The 22963-nt window shown below is 37.6% G+C and overlaps 1 protein-coding gene across 1 annotated transcript in view; it reads left to right on the top strand.

Moving 5' to 3' along the window:
* LOC107466700 (putative F-box/LRR-repeat protein At5g54820) overlaps window positions 1-22022 on the top strand; it is a 63964-nt gene extending 41942 nt beyond the window's left edge. Inside the window, exon 3 of the mRNA XM_052254124.1 lies at window positions 21858-22022. Within this exon, the coding sequence (XP_052110084.1) occupies window positions 21858-21869 (12 nt within the window). The 3' untranslated portion in view covers window positions 21870-22022. The remainder of the gene's footprint in view (window positions 1-21857) is intronic.
* The last annotated feature ends 941 nt before the right edge of the window (window positions 22023-22963 follow it).

Below are 22963 nucleotides of genomic sequence, written 5' to 3'. Positions count from 1 at the left end.
GGAGCTGCTGCTGTAGAGGAAGATGGGGCTGCTGTAGGGGCTGATGGTGAAGCTGTCCCCACTACTGCTCTAGCCCTGGAATGGCGTCTAGCTGGGGGCTTCTCGTGCACCCAACCACCCCAAGGGATAGTAACCTCCCTGTCATCTGCATCAGGGGGTGGTGGTATCACATCATCATCTAGCCAGGGGACCTCAGCTAGGGCCGCCATACTCGTGACCAAAGTAGGAAATGGAAGTAGGCCACGAATATGCGCCCGCCACATGCACTGTCGGATAAGTCGAGGAAAATAGACATCCTTCCCCTCCATGACACACCCAATCAGCAGAAGCATCTCCATAGGGATCTCAGAGAAGTGAGTGGTAGGCAAGACATAGTGGGCAAAGATCATCTGCCAAGTCTTGGCCTCCCTGGTCAACTGAGCAAATAGCATCCCCTTAGGCTTGGTGTTGTTCGCATCCATGACCCATGTAGCATCCGGTAGCCCAATCACGCGACTAAGCGCCTCATAGTCAAAGGTCATGGTATGGATAACCATCTCTGCCTGCTGATGGGCACACATGTCATCAGTAATGTGCCGACACTGTAATGCCTCCTCTATCGTAGTCTCAGTGATTATAACCTCTCTACCCCTCAACTGAACCGAATCCAAAGTGGGAGGGAAGAAGTTGCAATAAAATTCCTTCACCCAAGAGATGTTAATATCCCCCAAATTCCTGTCAACAAAATCTATACCAAACTCAAGGATCCGACTAGTAATGGACCGTCGGACATCATTGGGGAGAACAAGCTTCTTCTCGGTATTCAGTTTTGTTGTCCGATACTTGGAAAGTCGAAGCTCACAGTAGAGATTGGGGAACTTAGTCGGATCAGTAGAAGGTAACAGCTGATTTTCTTTTTCTTTGTCATTTAGAGGATTCTTAGCATAATTCTTGTAGATGGAGGGAATAGAGGGTGTAGAGTGTTTTCTTTTCTTGGAGGCAGTGGCTATGGCTTTTCCTTTATCCGACATCCTGAAAAATATGATAGAATATAAGCAATGAAACACTTAGCATGTAACAAAGAAGGCATGTTCAGGATACAATTGGCTAATAACAATCATGATGTTGAAATGAACTTGAAAAGAATTGGTAAACAAGTAAGCATAAGTGAACAAGTAAGCCAAGAATGCAATGTTCACTAAAGTCAACAACCCTTACTCAATAAGCAATAAAATCATCATACTTTAGAAAGAATGGTTAAAGAGGGTTAAAGGTGAGTAGAAGTTAAATGGTTAAAGAAATTAGTGAGTTAGAAAAGTGGATTAGTGGTATGATGATATTTAGTCTCAATTAAAAGAGAAGTTCTGGTTCATGTTCACAATGATAGGTGTAAATCCGGGAAGTTGAAAGGAAACGGAAATTAGCCCAAATTACAATAGAGATTAAGATGAAAACAGATTTCTTGAAAATTGGGCAGCGTTCCGGCTTAAAATTAGACATTCCCGGATAGCAAAATAGCACAAATAGCAAGAAAGCAACATCAATTAAGCACAGCAGTAGTGGTATAGCATGCAGGCAACACAATTTGCACAAAATAACAACCCAAAATCAACATACAGTACCCAAGGAAACAAACAGCAAATATGCACATACGGAGCACTTATCATGCCTAGAATCCTCTATCCAGTCCTAGCTACCTAACCGCAATTATTTCTAACTAATCCTAACATACAACATTCCAATTCTAACTAACTAACAGAGAATTAACAGAAATGACGGTTTCATAGAAAGCAGAATTAGGGCAGGAACCTGGGAGCTAGGCAGAATCAAAAATGAGAAAGGGAATTGGAGTCAGAACGGAAGCAGCAGAATCAGTGAGTCGCGCCGCCGTGGATGGTGGCGGTAATGGCAGGGCGGTGATTATGGCGGCGTTCGGAGGAGTGAGAGACTGAGCAGAATGGATGAGTGAGAGAGAGAGAAAGCGAAGAGGTGTTGGGTGGTGGTGAGAGAGAGAGAGAGAGACCGGCCGTGTAATGGTGGTGGCCGGCGGTTGAGGTGAGAAGAAGAAAATGGAAATGGTGAGGGAGAAGAGAGTGCGCGACTGCGGAACGCTCTTCGCGTATTAGGGTTATCCCCTTTTTTGAATCGACGCGAGCGCGCACCTTGCGCGTCCGCGTACATTGATGAAAACTGGGGATTCACGCGTGAGCGTGCAGTGCGCTCAAGCGTGGGTGCGCAACTATGCAAGGGCGCGTGCGCGTACGGCGCGCGCACGTGTACATGGAGTTGGGCCTGAGGCTTAGAGTGGGCTTGACGCGCGCCCAACTCTCGGGGCAAAAACCTAGAGTGGCGGCAGCATGTAAGGGACGCGCGCGCGGCAAGTGCGCGTCCGCGTACATTGGTAATTTTTGCTAAGGCGCGCTAGCGCGATGCGTGCGCTCGCGTCTGTTCCTCCCTGGGCATATGGGCGCGCACGCGGCAAGTGCGCATCCGTGTAAATTGGGTTGGGCTGGGGGCTTAAAGTTGGCCCAAATCCGGCTCAACTCTCTGGGGCTTGGCTCAAAAAAATTGCAGCAGCAGATCGACGCGGGCGCGGCAGGTGCGCGTCTGCGTGAACTTTCATGTTCTCATAATCTGCGCGCACGCACGTAGTGCGCGTCAGCGTGGGTCAGGTTGGGCTCATGGCATAGTGGTTGCCCAAGAGAAGCCCAACTCTCGAGGATGTGGGTGATGATGCATCCGCTCAGGGACGCGTGCGTGTACATTGTGCGCGCGCGTCCACCCCCCCTTTTTTCAGAAAAATTTTGCTGGGTGCTCCCCATACTGCTCACAACTCTTTATTCAATCAACCATCATACAATTCACAAAAAATGCAATTTGATATTATTCATCTACTACTAAACACAACATACATGTGACTAAGCTAACAATTAAGTTGTACAAACAAATTTATATGAAACATCTACCTACAATGGTAACTCAAATCACTTATTAAGCAAATTTAAAAGAGAGTGGAAAGAGTTTACCATGGTGGGGTGTCTCCCACCTAGCACTTTTAGTTTAAGTCCTTAAGTACACCCGTCTTCAATTTGATCTTCATACTTTTTCTTTCCAGGTGGTTGACGTGTAGAATTTTCTTTAGCACACCTAGCCTTCTGTCGAGACCCATATAAAGTGGTATTCTTCCAATCATCGTTCCTATACCTTGAAGCTTTGACCTTAATGAGCCTAATTCCTAACTTGCAACCACTACACAACTCTCTTATGCTTTTAACTCCACAAAGAGCTCTAAGTTGACCATCATTTTCAATTAAACCATATTCAAGTGAGAAAGGAAAGCTTAGGGATAAGAGTTTTACCCACTTGAATGTTGTGTTGGAGGGTGACTTGGGAAGGGGGACCTCCCCACACTTAGACAATGCAAGGTCTACTTCCTTGTATTCTTCTTTGTGTATTTCCACCTCTTTGCGAGCTTCCTCGATTTCAACCTTTCCCTTTTTATCACATGGCTTGGCGTTGTCTTCAAGAACTTTATCTTGCCCAATGGGAGGTGAGTCAATTTTGGATAGGAATTCATTAATGAATGAATCTATCTCTTGATCGACCTCTTCATATTCTTCAATTTCAATATACACCATGCCATTTTCATTTTCCTTGGGAGGTCGTGCACACTCTTTTATAGTTTCAACTTCACGTCCAATGGGAGAGCATTCCATTGTAGAGAGAAATTCGTCCATGATTGAATCCATCTCTTGATAAGCTTCTTCCAAGTCTCCAACAATGATATGCTTTGGAGGTTGCGCACCCTCCTCAACATCAATATCAAGTTTCTTGGAAGAGTTTTCCATGATGCTACATTCCCATGGACTTTCAACATCTCCTAAATCTTCAACCACTTCTTCCTTTTCTTCAATAATCATGGCTTCCTCTAGTTGCTCCAATACAAAATGGCATCCCTCATCCCCCACCGGAGTTTCCAATCTCTCCTTCATGCTTTGCTCTTCTTTAGGTTTTCCACATGTGGCTACGGGGGAAACTTGAGTATTCAAACATTGGTGGACTAGAGCTTGCACCACCTTGGTCAAATTGGTCACAAACTCAAGTGTATCCCGCTTCATGGCTTCTTGCCCTTGAAGTAGCAAAGTGAGAGAATCATCCATTGGGGCTTGGGGTGAGTAGGGAGTTAGTTTACTTTCTTGCCATTTATCTTTCATGTTTCTTATCAAAACCCCAAAAAAATAACTCATAACCAATAGCAAGACACTTTATTGTAATTCCTAGGGAGAACGACCCGAGGTTTGAATACTTTGGTTTATAAAATTAGGGGTTTGTTACTTGTGACAACCAATTTTTTGTATGAAAGGATTAGTGATTGGTTTAGAAACTATACTTGCAACGAGAATTCATTTGTGAAATTCTAAACCGTCAAAAATTCAATCATCAAAAATTCTAAACTCTCTTCTCCCTCACCATTTCCATTTTCTTCTTCTCACCTCAACCGCCGGCTACCACCATCACACGGCCGGTCTCTCTCTCTCTCTCTCTCACCACCACCCAACACCTCTTCGCTTTCTCTCTTTCACTCATCCATTCTACTCAGTCTCTCACTCCTCCGAACGCCGCCACAATCACCGCCCTGCCATTACCGCCACCATCCACGGCGGCGCGACTCACTGATTCTGCTGCTTCCGTTCCGACTCCAATTCCCTTTCTCATTTTTGATTCTGCCTAGCTCCCAGGTTCCTGTCCTAATTCTTCTTTCTATGAAACCGTCATTTCTGTTAATTCTCTGTTAGTTAGTTAGAATTGGAATGTTGTATGTTAGGATTAGTTAGAAATAATTGCGGTTAGGTAGCTAGGACTGGATAGAGGATTCTAGGCCTGATAAGTGCTCCGTATGTGCATATTTGCTGTTTGTTTCCTTGGGTACTGTATGTTGATTTTGGGTTGCTATTTTGTGCAAATTGTGTTGCCTGCATGCTATACCACTACTGCTGTGCTTAATTGATGTTGCTTTCTTGCTATTTGTGCTATTTTGCTATCCGGAAATGTCTAATTTTAAGCCGGAACGCTGCCCAATTTTCAAGAAATTTGTTTTCATCTTAATCTCTATTGTAATTTGGGCTAATTTCCGTTTCCTTTCAACTTCCCGGATTTACACCTATTATTGTGAACATGAACCAGAACTTCTCTTTTAATTGAGCCTAAATATCATCATACCACTAATCCACTTTTCTAACTCACTAATTTCTTTAACCATTTAACTTCTACTCACCTTTAACCCTCTTTAACCATTCTTTCTAAAGTATGATTATTTTATTGCTTATTGAGTAAGGGTTGTTGACTTTAGTGAATATTGCATTCTTGGCTTACTTGTTCACTTATGCTTACTTGTTTACCAATTCTTTTCAAGTTCATTTCAACATCATGATTGTTATTAGCCAATTGTATCCTGAACATGCCTTCTTTGTTACATGCTAAGTGTTTCATTGCTTATATTCTATCATATTTTTCAGGATGTCGGATAAAGGAAAAGCCATAGCCACTACCTCCAAGAAAAGAAAACACTCTACACCCTCTATTCCCTCCATCTACAAGAATTATGCTAAGAATCCTCTAAATGACGAAGAAAAAGAAAATTAGCTGTTACCTTCTACTGATCCGACTAAGTTCCCCAATCTCTACTGTGAGCTTCGACTTTCCAAGTATCGGACAACAAAACTGAATACCAAGAAGAAGCTTATTCTCCCCAATGATGTCCGACGGTCCATTACTAGTCGGATCCTTGAGTTGGGTATAGATTTTGTTGACAGGGATTTGGGGGATATTAACATCTCTTGGGTGAAGGAATTTTATTGCAACTTCTTCCGTCCCACTTTGGATTCGGTTCAGTTGAGGGGTAGAGAGGTTAAGATCACTGAGACTACGATAGAGGAGGCATTACAGTGTCGGCACATTACTGATGACATGTGTGCCCATCAGCAGGCAGAGATGGCTATCCATACCATGACCTTTGACTCTGAGGCGCTTAGGCGCGTGATTGGGCTATCGAATGCTACATGGGTCATGGATGCGACCAACACCAAGCCTAAGGGGATGCTATTTGCTCAGTTGACCAGGGAGGCCAAGACTTGGCAGATGATCTTTGCCCACTATGTCTTGCCTACCACTCACTTCTCTGAGATCCCTATGGAGATGCTTCTGCTAATTGGGTGTGTCATGGAGGGGAAGGACGTCTATTTTCCTCGACTTATCCGACAGTGCATGTGGCGGGTGCATATTCGTGGCCTACTTCCATTTCCTACCTTGGTCACGAGTATGGCGGCCCTAGCTGAGGTCCCCTGGCTAGATGATGATGTGATACCACCACCCCCTAATGCAGATGACAGGGAGGTTACTATCCCTTGGGGTGGTTGGGTGCACGAGAAGCCCCCAGCTAGACGCCGTTCCAGGGCTAGAGCAGTAGTGGGGACAGCTTCACCATCAGCCCCTACAGCAGCCCCATCTTCCTCTACAGCAGCAGCTCCGTCTTCATCGACAGTTCCTCTTGCAGCACCTGAGCCCACCTACTTACTGGTCCAGCGTCTATTTCGGTTTTTAGAGCGCGAGAGACTCCATGTCAGACGCCGACTGGATCGGATGGACCAGGCGCTCATTTCTCTAGGTGCTGTCATACCTCCGCTTCTCGACTCTCCGGCCTCCGATGAGCAGGATCATCAGGAGGAGGATGCGGAGGCACCGACTCAGCAGGATGCCCCTCCAGATGCCCCAGACACCACAGAGACACATCAGACCCATGCAGAGCCGGTCCCATAGCCACAGACAGAGCCAGAGCCCACTGTTGTACCTTCCACTGATCCTCCGGTTTAGTATCGAGGACGATGCTTGATCTTAAGTATGGGGAGGGGACCGGTGAACTTTTTGGCTACTCTCCTAGTATCTTATTTTGCATATCTTTTGTATACATTTTGATGCATTTTGAGTTTACTTTGGATACCTTTACCGCTTATTTTGGATTTTAGATATTTTGATGCTTATAGATATCTTTAAATGTTGTAGATGATAACTTTCATACTTTTAGTTGGATTTTTCTTTACACATTTTTGCATATCTTTCTTTTTAGTTGTGGTTGTGATTAGAAATCATACTTTGAATTGCAAACACTTAGTCACCCTTTTTGCATAAGAAAGTGGTTTTAAGCGGAAAAGGAAAGGGTAAACTAAGGAAATTTTTGCATTTTTCAATCACAACAATGCTTAGTCAAATATTGAGATTTTTCAAGAAATTTAAATATAGGGCATTAACCCAATTGATTGAAAGAAAATTTTTGGTGAAACTTGCTTGAATTCATACTTTGTGAAGCATGTATTGAATTAAGAACACAAGCTTGTGAGACTTGAGCCTATTGATGTGGTTACATTTTATAACCACTTATTTTCCATTCTTGTGTGAAATTGTTCTCTTTCTATGATTATGATCCTTGATTTGCTTGATTCGATATGTCCATCTATTTCTTGTATTCATGCATTTGTATGATTGAGGCCATTATTTCATTAGCCTACTTACCCAAATAGCCTACCTTTTACTCCCCATTGTTAGCCAATTTTGAGCCTATGCTTAACCAACTTATTCTCATTTTAGCACATTACAAGCCCACGACGGAAAACCAATGAAAGTCCTTGTTTGGATCTTTGATTAGCCTAGGCTAGTGAGAGTGTTTATTATTCAAAGTTGGTGAGGCTTGGGAACATTGGACATTGGTTGAATAAAAGGGTAGTTTTGCATTTTTGTTGTAAATATTGGGGAATTGGTACATACTCATGTATTGATTAAATGTATAGACCTTACGCATTGATGTTCTTGTATGAGAAATGAAAAGAAAAAAAAAGAAAAAAAAGTGAAAAAGAAAAAAAAGAAAAGAAAAGGAAAGAAAAGAAAAAATGTATGTAGGAAAAGGAAGAAAAATAATAAAAAGGGGACAAAATGCCCCAAGGTGAAGTTCAACAAAAAGGAATCAATGCATAAGTGTTATGAATTAAAGAATAGAATGCATGAATATGTAAGAAAAAAAAGTGAAGAATGGGTAGTTAGAATAGTTTGAACTTGTATAGGTCATTATATAGTTAGGTGGGGAAGTCTATGGTATAGGTCATTGCATAGGTTAGTGGGAAAGTCTACACTTATCAAAGATCTAAACTCTAGTCCACTTAACCATAAATGATCCTACCTTGACCCTAACTCCATCACAACCTAAATGAAAGACCTCATGATGAATGTATGCATGCATTGAATATGTGTTGATTGTTAGAAGAAAATCAAATTTTGGAAAGCTTGAATAGAAGAGAATTGAGTGGATTAACCCTTAAACACTTGAGCGAATAGAGCGGATACACATCCGGTGAGGGTTCAAAAGTTCAATTACATGTATTCACCCATATTATATATATTCTTGCAAGTTTGAACTCTTTTTGATAATTTAATACAATTGTGGTTTAGACTTAACTCCTATTGCCCTAACTATTGTGCTTACACATGTTCTCTTGGGAATTGATTTGTTTGAACTAAGCATTTGCATTTACTTTAGGTAGTTGCATTTAGATAGGACCCATATAGTTTAGTTGCATTTAATAAATGTCATAACCCTTAGTTCCTTCTTAATTTAGCATGAGGACATGCTAAGGTTTAAGTGTGGGGAGGTTGATTAGCATGAGGACACGCTAAGGTCTAAGTGTGGGGAGGTTGATAAACCCCATTTTTAGGGTTTATCTTGTATTGAATTTAGAGTATTTTGATAACTTTTTGTCACATTTAGCCTATGAATTAGCATGGTTTTGTAATCTCTCCCATATTTATGCTTAAGTGTAAAAACATGCTTTTTAAGCCTTATTTTGATGAATTCTAATTTCTCCTTGATCCCATAAGATGCCTTGATGTGTTTGCTAGTAATTCCAGGATTGAAATAGGCTAGGTATGGATCAAATGAAGCAAGGAAGGAAGCATACAAGTGGAGAGAAGCATAAAAAGTCAAAGAAGCAAAGTCAGCCATGCACGCGCACGCGCATAAGGCACCCGCGCGCACATTGCAGAATCGACCAGGGACGTGCACGCGTACCGTGCGCGCACGCGTCGATGACCGCACATGACTTCATTAAAGCAACACGTGCCTGGCGATTTGAGAGGGTTTCTGAACCCATTTTGGTGCCAATTGCTAGGAGAAAGGAATAAAAAGATCAAGGATTGAAGGGGAAGACATCTGGGAATCATATAGCATAACTAGGATTAGTTTAGAGTTAGTTTTAGAGAGAGAAGCTCTCACTTCTCTCTAGAATTAGGATTAGGTTTAGGTTAATCTCTCTTCTTAGATCTAGGTTTAATTCATGCTTTGATTCACTTTTCCTTCACCAATTCTTAATCTTCTCCTCTTTCTCTCTCTAGTTATGTACTTTACTTCTTATGATTCTTCATCTTGTTATGGATAGATTGTTGTTCTTTTATTTCCTCTTTCAATAATGCAATTTGAGGTAATTCATGATAATTGTGATTTCCTTGATTGTTGTTGTTAATTCTTTGCATTCAATTATTGTTAGAATTCATTCTTGTTGTGATTTACTATACTTTTCTTTTGTACCTTCCAAGTGTTTGATGAAATGCTTGGAAGAATGTCCCATCACAATTGAGAAGGATAACTAGGATAGGACTTCTAGTTCTCATATCTTGCCAAGAGCTTTGCTAGTTGTTAGTTTATTTTCTTTGCCATTTATATTTCTTGTCTAAAATCTTAAAAACCCCAAATATAACTCTATTCACAACCAATAACAAGACACTTCATTACAATTCCTAGGGAGAACGACCCGAGGTCCAATACTTCGGTTTATAAATTTAGGGGTTTGTACTTGTGACAAACAACTTTTTGTATGAAAGGATTATTGTTTGGTTTAGAAACTATACTTTATAACGAGGTTTCATTAGTGAAATTCTAAACCGTCAAAAATCTGATCATCAGGCGACTCCTCAGTAAATAGGGACCCTATGGGGGGAGCCCAGTGAATCGTCTTTTTCTGTCCATGGGCCTGCTGGTAGTTTATCTCCGGATGCGACCGAAACAGATCCAAATCAAGTTACACTCTTAAAAGAAAAGTTACACTTTGATTTTTGAGCAATTTCAGCATTTCCAAACCCGGGGGTGACTAAAATGGCAACTTTCTGTCCACTCGGCAGAAGAAAATGACCTGGCTTGGGGATTCTCCGGAACCATTCTTTCCAACTTAGAGATACCGGATAAGAAGTCCGAGTATCAAGACTGGCTTTCCGTTTTGAACACAAACCCGGACCTCTTATGGCCCCTCTTTCAGTAGTACAAATAATTGTAAGACAACATTCGATTAAGGACTTTCATGAAAACCAAAATGTCAGGAACTATAAAAAAAAGGACCAAGAACTACATATGGTCTGAGACTGACTTTCTTGAAAAGAGGGAGACAAGTTATGTAGGCTGTGACCGTTCTAGAAATTCAACGGTTGCTCGACTGTTTTGTAGTAGAAAGAATCCTGGCCGTGGTCGAAGTTCATTGGTGATTGTCAACGAGGGGAGTGGAAGTTTTTCAGGTAAGCCATACTTCCAAAGTGAGCTGTAAGGCAAACTATTATATAGAGGGCATCCAAATCGTCCTCATTGTCTATTTGTTTGTCTTAGGGCCCTTCTGACCCAATTAAATCCCAGTTTCGCTGCTCTGTCTCTAGATTATAATTGGCTTATAGGGCTCGGTATTCAAATCGGGTTCCTGAACGCATTTTTCTACTTCTTTAAAAATTAGTTTAGTGCAGTTTAGTTTAGTTTTGGGTTCACCAGTGAGAGCTTTCAATTCGTACATGGAGTAGTAGCTCATGTTAGATTGATGAGCGAGGCCACCCCGAGAGGTGGGTAGGGGCGCCCTTCTATTGAGCTAATTTCATTTTAGAAGGTAGAATAGAAGGTTTTCATGTTTGCGCTCATTTAGAATTGTATTTCTCTGCCTCGTTAAGTAGTTAAGCCCGGCTTTTCAAAACATTCTAAGGCTCATCCTAGAAGACAAATGATTCTTCTATGTGTCTGGTCAGAGGGTGGAAAAAGTAGGGTAAGGGGGAGGGTGGCGCCCTTTGTTGTAGAAGAAGATCGAGGAACGTAGTGTTCGACCAACTTAGACGAACGAAGAAAGCTAGGGAGTTTGAGCGATAGCGAAATGAGCGGTTAAGGCTCGGACGAAATGTTGGTAGAAGTTCTGTTCTAAATCTCAAGTTTAGAAGATGCAGGACTACTTAGATTATAGGTTACATTGCTAGCCGAATCTGTTGACTAAAGAAAAGAAGTAAGCACTTGGGAAAGGATAACTCTACGGGTAGGCCTGTTTCAGCCAAAGTCGATCGATGGCTCTGATGCCCATCCAATGCCCTAGGAATAGGATCTCTGAATAGTAACACGATAAGGCTAAAGGAGCATTTAAATGACGTTTTTTGCTATTTACAACTAAAAAACTATTTTGCTGGAGTGATAGGAATTTGATTATACCCCCGACTAACTTCACTCACTTGAAAGCTTGAAAGAGGTATTCCCTCTAATAAGGCATTCATGAGCTTACCTGTAACCTGTAACTGGACTAACTTTGCCTCCCCCTAACTCTACTCTGGACAACTTCTTGTGTGCTCAATTGACTTGAAAAGCGGATTCCTTGATAATAGGAAGAAAGCTTTGACTTCTAGGCTTTCAGTCTTCTCTTCTTGCTCATTCTCGACTAATGGCAACCTTCACTAGTCCACTATTATAGCTTTTTTGATCCTACAATCAATTTCAACTCTCATCAAATCCAGATACCAATATAATGAATTCGATGATATTTCCTAGAGCTTTCTGCTGCTCTTATTACAGCTTCCCCTCCATGTGCCCAGAGACTCGTTTTGCGAGAAGATCGCTCGAGAAGTAGTTCAACTTCAAGAATGGATTTAAGAGATGTTTTATTTTAAAAAATAATTATTATTTTTATTAACAATATAAATAATTATAAAAAAGATAAACGTAATTGCATGATTATATAGAATATTTTATACTGTCTATACATTAGACTCAAAAGCTCATCATTTAGTATGTATTTTGATAAGATGGAGCAAAAACATATTTTTATTTGATAATAAATTGACAACTGTTGATTAATTATACTTTTTCTTAAATAAAATAGTATGACTAAAAGTAAAAATATCTTCTGATCTATAGTTTTACTGTTTAGTCAAATTTATGTAGTTTAATATTTTTAATTTTGTTAATATATAAATTTATTCATGTGTTTTATTTTATTAGTTTATTTTTTAAAAATTTATTTTACGATATATTATTAGAGTTCTATAACAAAAACTCTATAATTTAATTTTTGTTAAACTCTAAAAAAATTAATAATAAAAAACACGTGAATAATTGGTACACTTAATCAAGGTGCACATACAAATAAAACTTTATTGAGGTTGAATAAAACTTGGCGAAGTAATAGAAATAATTTTCCTTAAATATAGAGTTACAGCATGTGGGAAATTAGATAAAATGGGTGGGGTGATGGCCACTTAATTAAATGTTCAAAACCTCCCTATAAATATAAATACTAAATAGTAAGGTCACTTCTCTGGTAGTACAGTATAGGATGGCTTACCATGGTCAAGTTTTGATCTGGGAATGGTATCTTTACCCGTAGCATAAAAAAAGTGGTATGTTAATATGAAAGGGGATAACTTACACTTCTTGATGCAATGGTATTTTAAGAAATTTGCCATTTAATAATTATTGTTTGTAACATGGGTTTACGTTTTGGAATGAAAAAAAAAATAAGAATAAAAAAAAACTTTAGATTGTCCAAAAATATTTACATCAGGTTTTTTTATATAAAACTCAATAATATCAAATGAAGCAGACAATAAGAAAGAAAAAAAAGGTTAGCAGGCGTAAATTTAATTACAGAAAAGCTCTGCATACAAGCCCTAATGACTTGTATGGTTTACAAGTTCATTAACAAATAAAACCCCAAAACGCGCTCCAAGGGTTACGTTGTATACACGCGCTATATAGGGATCCCGCGTATATCTAACTACCAAATTTAAAAGATTTGTTTCCTTCTTCGTTTTCGTTATTTGCAGATTTGCTCGTTCTTCTTCTCGCGAAGCTTCCCCTTGTTTCTTCGATCGTTCTTTTCCTCTCCTTTCTCACTCGTTTCTTCTTCGTCATTTACGTTAGTTCCTCTCTCTGCAACTCCAATTTCGTTTTCTATTTGATTTTTCATTTTCTGAAATCAAAGTTTGAACTCGTTTTGAAGATAATGGATGATTCAACCTCAGATTGTTAGCTGAATCCAGGCGAAGTGGACTATGAATTTGAATCTAACGAAGTTCCTGAGATTTGATTTATATAGGATTACAATGAATTTTGTTGCAGTAATTTGTATAGCATTGTGTAGGTGAATAATTCGTGAACATTGACTATCAAAATAATGCATGAAGATAAATCTATGGATTGAATGTAATGTATTAGTTTTGATTAATTATATGGAATTTATAGCAGACGCTCGGGTGTAGCTCAGATCTTTTTTGGGTGTATTTTTGCTAGAAGTGTGGGTGTATTTACAGTTTACTGCTTTTTCTGTTATTTTAACTGACTTGTTGTTGTTCGGGTGTATTATATCAGACATGATTAGATGTGTTTTTAGTTTTTGACATGGTGTATTCTGCAGCCTGTGTATTTACAGTTTATGGCTTTTATTGTCATTTTAGTTGAGTTGTTGCGGTTCGGGTGTATCATATCAGACATGATTGGGTGTATTTATAATTTTTGACATGGTGTATTCTGCAGCCTCTCTCGGTTGTTGATGACCAGTTTGTTCCGAAGGTTGGAATAACCTTTACCACCCTTGAAGATGCTGGAAAATTTTACAGGAACTACGCCAAGGCTGCAGGTTTTTCTACAAGAGTTCGGAGCACAAATAGGAAGGGAAACGAGATTAAGAATTAATTGATTACATGTAGCAGAGAGGGAAAATGGAAATCTAAAATATCTCCGACCGAGAAGACTAATCCGACAGCCGGTTTAAACTGTCCTGCAAGAATTTATATACACACATTGAAGGATGTCGGTGCTTGGATCATTTCAAAGGTTGTGCTGGATCATTCACACCCCTGCTGTCCAAGTAAAGCAGAGATGCTCAAACAGCACAGGGAACTAAGCATGTCCATTCGTCGTACAATAGAGAATAACGAGGAGGCCGGTATCAGACCAAGCAAAACCTACCAATCATTTGTTGCGGCTGCCGGGGTTCACCGCGAGTTAAATTTTATCAAAAAGGACGTGAGGAATTACATTACCAGGGAAGTACGGAATGTTTCCGAACAAAAAGATGCAAAGGAATTCGGGAAATATTTGTTAAGAATGAAAGAGAAGAATCAGAATTTCTTTTTGAGCTTGAACTCGAGGAGGATCAATCGATTAAGCTGGCTTTTTGGGCTGATGCAAGAAGTAGAGCTGCCTTTGAGTATTTCGGAGACGTCATTTCATTTGACACCACCGACAATACAAACAGGTAACAAACTGCCCCTGTTTATGATGCTAAATTAATGTATTTTTTTGAATCCGCAGCAGAGGTGTATATTGGATGTTTTTCGGGTGTATACGAAGCATTTGTTAAGGTGTACCTAATGATTTTGAATTCTGCACTATGGTAATTTGTTTCAGGTATAATTTGGTCTGTGGTTCTTTTGTCGGGGTGAATCACCACGGTCAGTCAACACTTCTCAGATGCTCTTTGATGAAAAACGAAGAAATTGAATCATTCAAATGGTTATTTCAATGTTGGCTTCGTTGCATGGGAGGAAACGCTCCGAAAGGGTTTCTCACCGATCAATGCGCATCAATGAAAAGGGCTTTAGAGGCTTGTATGCCAACAATAATTCACCGTTGGTGTATTTGGCACATCATGAAGAATATTCCAAGCAAATTAAACGGGTACAAGGGACATGCAGATATTGAACAAGAAATGAGCCAAGTTATTTGGAACTCTCATAGCAAAGACTCATTCGATAGGAATTGGAATGATTTTCTGTTGAATTTTGGTCTTGTGGACAACAAGTGGCTTTCAGGTAATTTTTGTTTAAAATCTGAAGCAGAGGTGTAAATTGCATGTTTTTTCGGGTGTATTTATAGTCTGTGTTTGGGTGTATTCTGCAGATCTGTATGAAGACCGTTATATATGGGTTCCTATCTATCTGGATCACCACTTCTGGGCAGGGATGAGAAGCACACAAAGGAGCGAGAGCATGCATTCATTTTTTAACAAGTTTATCACCCAGAACAGCTCGCTTATTCAGTTCGTCAAACAATACGATAATTGCCTCGAAAGCAGGGAGCAAGCAGAGAGAGAATCAGATGCTGCAGATTTTCATACGGTCATACCGTGTGCAACCAAATCCTCCATTGAAGCCCAGTTTCAAGATGTGTACACTCATCAAAAGTTTAGGAAAGTCCAAGCGCAATTCAGAGGAAAGGCGAATTGCATCACCAGATTAACGAATTTCGCTCTAGGCTATTCAGTATACGAAGTCGGAGAACAAGTTTCCAGCTCAATATTCAACAAGTTTGTGGTTACTTACAACTCAGTTGCAGCCGAGGTAAAATGCCAATGATTATTATTCGAGTCAATAGGGATACTGTGTCATCACGCACTAAGCGTGTTAAGCTTTGAACAAGTAAGCCAAGTGTCACCTAGATATATACTGGAACGATGGAGCAAGAAGGTAAAGAGGCGACACACACACATCAAGAGCAGCCACGACGAGCCACTGATGGAGCCAAGAAGCAAGAGGTTTAACCAATTGGTTTTTTGTTCGCAAAATATTTGCGAATTTGCATCTGAATCGGAGGAGCTGACTGCAATTCTACACCGTGCGTACGATAACGTCATGGCTGAGATGGAATCATTAAAAGCCAAAAGAAAGGGGACATCTTCTTTATCCCACGAAGACGCCAACTTGGAATCCGTTAACGAGCTTCAAAGCCTGCCAAGGATTCAAACAAGAGGACGTCCTAAAAATAGGCTAGGTTCAAAGTTGGACAAACAGATTGCAAATGCCACAAAGAAGAAGAAAACAAAAGTTTTAAGCGAGGTAAAAGTGATGTTCTTTAAATTTGTGGTGATTGAGTTTATTTTTCTCGTTAATAGTTTAGCTAATATGTGAGTGTTATATTCAGATAAACCTGTTTGATGCTGCATCAGTGGTGCATTCAAATTCCAGCCAATATCAAGGACATATTATGAATTATCAGTTTAGGGTACCAGCAGCAAGGGATAACTCTTTAGGTGTATAGTTTTACAGAATATGGGTGTAAAAGCACTGTTCTTTTGGGTGTATTTTTGTGAATTCACATTTTACATATAGATACATATATATAATATTAGGGTTTAGGGTTTTAGGGTTTACAGGTTAGGGGTAAGGGTTTAGGTTTTAAGTGTTTAGGGTTCAAAGTTTTAGTCTCAAAGCATCAGGGGGGATAGATTTCAGGGTGTATATTCAACTTTATTTGGGTGTAAACAATCACAGGTTATGGGTGTATATTTGATTTGATGTTTTTCTTCATATTTTAGTACCTGTAATTCATACATTTTGAATATAGCACAGACAGTTTGGGTGTATATTTTAAGCAATCTTGGGTGTATATTAAACTCCCGTTGGGTGTAAAAGTTTATAATTTGTGTTTAGATCTGCCTTGATTTTTTTCTTCATATTTTATCACCTGTAATACCGGTTTTGAATACAGCACAGAAGGTTTAATAGCACATATAGTTTAACTATGAAAAAAAAATTCATTGAATAGAAGTTGTTTATAAATGGCAATTTTTTACAGCATTTGTTCAATTTACAAACTAGCTAGCAGTTGGATTACTCAGTTTCTATATCAGTAGAATTTATCTGACAAAACGGACTCAATAATACGGAGGATGGCTTCGACAGTCTTATTGCATTACTCGCTCTAATTGCTTGATCTCTCTCTTTATTCATTTCACTGAATAGTATCCACAAAGCATACTCCACTCTATAGTGGTCCACCTCGTCCTACAATTAAAAAGTATATTCTGTTTAAACAGCAATATTAATTCAGTAAAGTAATACAGAGTTATATAGTTCTAAAGACAGTTACCTGTTTCCAATTATCCCATTCATACTTCCCCTTTTAATGTTTTCCGGCTCAATTAACTCAAGTCACTTCATAACGTAGATAGCGCAGTCATAGCTGAAAATGAAAAAAATAAATTACAAATCTCATTTAGAAAAGTTTAATGTTCAGAGTCACAAATTTATACGTTGATTTTTGGCCTGATATATTAACATATGATGCTTTAATTTCCTTCTCCTTCTCGTCTTTCTTCAGAGGTTCCCCGCCGGCATATGTTCTCATTCTTGAAATTACATATCCCTTAAATACCAAAACAAATCAGTAATACACCCGAATGAAATACACCCAAATGAATGCAAACAATCATTATTTAGAACATACTAAAGATATAAAATACACCCAAATGAATGCACAAGATACAACCAACTGAATGGACAATATACACCCAACACAATAAACGGAATACACCCAACTTAATAAACAACATACACCCAACTTGATAAACAAAATACACCCAAATGGTTTCACAAAATACACCCAACTCGACAAAGAAATTACACCCAAAGGAGAACATACTTAGACCCAAAGCAAAACATACATACACCTTATATTGAATTGAAATACACATATCTATTAAAGTAAAGAACACAGAGCCAACTTACAGTGAATTTATTAAGCTGCTTTCTCTCATCGCTTGGAGCTTTCTTGTGTAGCGGGTCAAGTATATGAAATCTCCGCTTTGTTGTATCAATCACCCATAACCACCAATGGCCCGAGTAGCAAACATGTGCAAAAATCTGAAGGATTGCCACATTTCAACAGTGTATTATTTTATTTGGCATATAAGTAAAGAACGGTACTAACAAATTTTACAAATGAAAACTTACATATGGATGCGAAGTTAATTTTTTTGCATCTATGAAGGGAATAAAACTTGGGTAGTCTTCCACCCTGAATTCTTTATTGGTTTTAGGTGATATAAATTCCCCGTTTGGGTGCTTCGAAATGGCCATGTTCTGCAACAATTGTGAAACAACAAATGAAATACTGAAAATACACTCAAGTGAATACTTTAAATACACCCAAATGACACAATTTACACCCAATTGAACGTAAAAAATACACCCAAATGAATACAGAAAATACACCCAAAATTCGTAGAAGTAACACTTACCACAATATTGGGGGAGAGACAGTATACTTGTTCTTGAAACCTTTTATCATTTATCACTTAAGAGATGTGTTGCACACTTAAGATCTTTGGTTTGCTGCAAACAAAAATAAAATTATAGTCAGATATATTTCTATTATATAAAACTGATTTCATGTAAGACATATATTTGTTCTTACATTTCTTCCAGGTTGGTTTCTCGCTGCATTTTCTCTGAAATAAAAAATACACCCAAAGATATTAGTAAGATACACCCATATATATGAGTCAGATACACCCATTGATAACAGTAAGATACACCCTACCCATAGATATGATTCAGATACACCTATATATATCAGTCAGATATACCCATAGATATGATTCAGATACACCCATATATATCAGTCAGGTATCACTCAAACATGCATCAATATCAAGCAACATTACAAGGTCAAGCAATATACACCCATGGACAAGCAAATATAAGCAAGTGCAGTATATCAGTTCAGAAATATACACCCAACATTTTATGCCATATACACCCAACAAATTACTCCATATACACCCACCAAACTACGGAATATACCCCCAAAAATTAATTACCAGAAGAATTAGAACAACAAGAACAGTAACACCTACAAGAACGAAGAAGAACATTGTAACATAAAAGTAAGAATAACAGTAAAACCTAGAACATTATAAACTGTAAAATGAGACGTAGAGCAAGAAGAACAGTAAAACGTACAACAACGTAGAAGAACAGTAAAATCTAGTTCGAAATCTGGAAAATATACAGGAATGGTAATGTAACGTACCTTGAGTATTATAGCTTTGTTTTCTCTGGAGATTCTTGATCGAGAGTTTTATGGTGTGTTGATGGAGTTTTCGAATGTTAGTGACGAGTTGTATATCTTGAGTTTCGAATGTTGCTCGAAAATGGAAGGGTTGCATTTTTTCTGAATGGCTTTGAGAAGTGGAAGAAGTGGAAGAGTCTGCCATTAAGGGGCGATTTACGCGAAGAGAAGCGTAACTGTTTGAGTGGGAGCGCGTGAATGTTACGCTCCATTCAATATAATTAGTGCGCGTGTAGAATGTTTGTGGGCTGAGGGCTTGTAACACTTGTAAGGCCTTATTGCTTGTATGTGTAGCAGGCCCGAATTAATTAACGTATAAGGTTTATTTAAGTTTGATTAAAAAATAATGACAAGGTTAAGTTAAAAAAATACAACAAACGCAATTCATAATTAACATATTAATGGATTAGTTAATTATAGCCTTTATTAATTTAAAACTCTTAGAATTTGAGTTATATTTTTCAAATTAAATAGACGTGATAAAAAATGTTGGACTACAAATTAAAATTTAAATTTAATTTAACAGATATTAAAATATTGGCATATTACATTTCAGAAAAATTAGAACACATTATAAGCATTAATTTTAAATAATATTAGCGGCTCGTTGTCGTTGATAGTTATTAACGACTTTTCTACAATTTTAGGTATAATTTTTTTTAAATATTTATTTGAATAATTAATTTTTTTTTCAATAGTTATACAAGATAGATAAATTAAAGGAACAAAAGTTTATAAATGATTAATAGAATTAGTATGTTTAATTTTAAGTGAATTTTTTACTCATCATATTACCGAACTATATCATTTTAGCTAACTAATTTTTATCTTTTTAATTAACTCAAATGTATTTAACCAAATTTTAATTTATCATTTTGTTAAGAATTTTAATTTATAGTAATTGTAATATAAGTAACAGAAATACGTTAATTATAAATTACGTTTGTTGTATTTTTTAGAATTACGTTTGTTGTATTTTTTTAACTTAACCTTATTTTTTCTTTTTCAAACTTAAATAAGTCCTATACGTTAATTAAATTTACACCTTCTAATCCATTTTTTTCTTTCTTATTGTCTGCTCCATTTTGATATTATTGAGTTTTATATAAAAAAATCTGTGTAATTTTTTTTTTGGACAATCTAAAGTTTTTGTTTTATTCTTTTTTTTTTTCTCAAACCAAAACCTAAATCTATGTTACAAACTATAATTATTAAATGGCAAATTTTCTAAAATACTATTGCATCAAGAAGTTACGCTTTCACATTAGCATACCACTTTTTTTATGTTATGTGTAAAGACATTATTTGCTGGTCAAAACTTGGCCATAGCCATTGCAAGAACTAGAAAAATGGCGGGAAAAGAAGCTGACAAACTTTTTTCATTGCCCGAAAAAAGACATTCTTCTCTACATTCTTTCCTCGCTTCCTTTCAAAGAAGCCGCGAAAACATGTATCCTCTCCAAGAAGTGGCTGAAGATGTGGCAATCTACCAACACAGTCAACAACGACGAACTTGAATGGAAGAACGAAGAAGCTTGTGGAGCCGTTCAAGTAGCGCAAAGGAAGGCTTTTAAGAACTTCATCAAGATCTGGATCACATTGCACAAGCACCACCATCTCCACCACAAATTCACCCTCAAGGTATTTCCTCCTCCTAACTGCAGCGACATTATCGGAGCCTGCGTCCGTACTGGACGGCGTCAAAGATCTGGAACTCGATTTCTTGGAACATCCTGAAGAGAATAGCTCCGATGATGGCTCGGTTGAATTTCCGAGACGCGTTTACGAGAACAAGAATCTGCACCAGAAACTGGAGAGTTTGGAACTTTACTCGTGCAGTTTGGCGCCTGGAAATTTTCGCCAAGTTTGTGGCACTGAAAGATGTGACTCTTGCTTGGATTCCGTTGAAATTGGAATCGATTAGGACGCTGTTATCGACGTGCGAGTGGATGGAGAGTTTGAGCCTGAAGAACTGTTGGGATATTGAATCCTTTGATATAAAGAAATTGGAACTGAAGAAGTTGGTGATTGATAGGTGCATAATTGGAACGGATTATATTGGTTTTGAGGCGCCAAATTTGAAGGTTTTCAAGTACTGTGGTTCGGAGCCGCCGGGGTCTGAAGTGAAGGTGGTAGCTGGTACCATAGAGGAGGCAGATCTTGATTTAAGCCCCATGGATGAGTTCTTTGCATGTGGCAACGAACTTCGGTTTATTCGAGATTTTTTTGCTGTCAATGTTCTTACGGTTTGCAGCGTCATTCTTCAGGTACTTCGTATATGTGTGTTATTGCAATGGTTTCTTTGGTTTTGGGAATAGTAATAGTTGGATATGGTAGACTGTGTAAGACTATATTTCATTACTAGATTTCTAGCTTTATATTTAAGTATATATACTAGTACTAATATAGATAAATGAATCAATATATTTATGTTTAATGATATGCTAGATGTATATTACTATATAAAAGATATATTAAAATGCAAAATACATGTTAAAAATAAATTAAATAATATATATTTATATTTAATTAATTTTAGTGTGTATTTTATATTTTAGTATATATTTTATATTAATAATTGGTTTGGTGAATAAATTTTTTTACATGTAATATGATATTGTTAATACGAAATTAAATTTTATATAGTAACTAATTAAAACGTTTTATGTGATTTTATTAATTTGTTAATGAATGAAAGGTGATTCCTTAGGGAGATGCACCGGTGAGGCTGGCAGGGGGTTTGAGGGTGAGACACTTGAAGATGAAAATCCAAATGCATCCCCAAGAATTTTGCGGATTCTTTTGGTTTCACAACAGTTGTCCTAGATTGACCAAAGTTACAATAGACATTGACCGCTGCAATACCTTTCCGTGAGTCAATTCAAGTCAAATGCTTTCCATTTTAATTATAGGATTTAGCAATTTTGAAAAGCACGTTTTATAAATATAATAATATTTTTTTAATATAATACTTAGTAGTTTGTGTTGTGATAAATATAAATGGGTGTCCCTTTAATATTTTGTGACTTTTTTTATTATGTTGGGCAGTTAATTTTTTCAATAAAAATATTTAGTTTCTCAAAAAAGACTATATTTTATGAAGTTTAAAAAATGAATATTTTGTAGACGTATAAATAGTAATAAAGTCAGCACACAACAAAAATAAAACACTCTTTTTTTAATAGTCTTCTTTCTATTTTATATATACATTACTACTACATATATTAGTAGTATATATATGCATCATTTTTATTATATTGAGATATTAACTATGATGAATATTAATATTACATTTATTTATTTATATCTCTTTATTTTATATTTATTTTTTCTTTCTTATTTATTTATTTTACAACACATTATCAGCACTAGATTCTAATCAAAATTTAGGAAAACTCAGGTAATAAATTTTTATTATGTCAAAATTTTTTTATCCTGAATTTAATACTATTGATATATCTAGAAACAACTACTTATCATGGAAACTAGATGTCGAAATCCATCTTGATTCAATGGATCTTGGAGATACCATTAAAGCTGAAAATAATGCATCTCAAAAGGATAAAGTCAAAGCCATGAACTTCCTTCGTCGTCACCTTGACGAATAATTGAAAAATGAATATCTCACACTAAAAGATCCTGCAAATCTGTGAAAAACCTTGAAGAAAGGTATAATCATAAAAAAACAGTGACACTTCCTCAAATCCAATATTAGGGGACGCACTTACATCTACATGATTTTAAATCCATAAATGAATACAATTCAGCAATGTTCCGAATTACTTCACAAATGAAATTATGTAG

This window comes from Arachis duranensis, chromosome 9 (assembly GCF_000817695.3).
Source record: "Arachis duranensis cultivar V14167 chromosome 9, aradu.V14167.gnm2.J7QH, whole genome shotgun sequence".
In the NCBI taxonomy this organism is placed as follows: domain Eukaryota; kingdom Viridiplantae; phylum Streptophyta; class Magnoliopsida; order Fabales; family Fabaceae; genus Arachis; species Arachis duranensis.
Note: the sequence above shows the minus strand (reverse complement) of the source record. Positions and strands in the feature narration are given on the sequence as shown.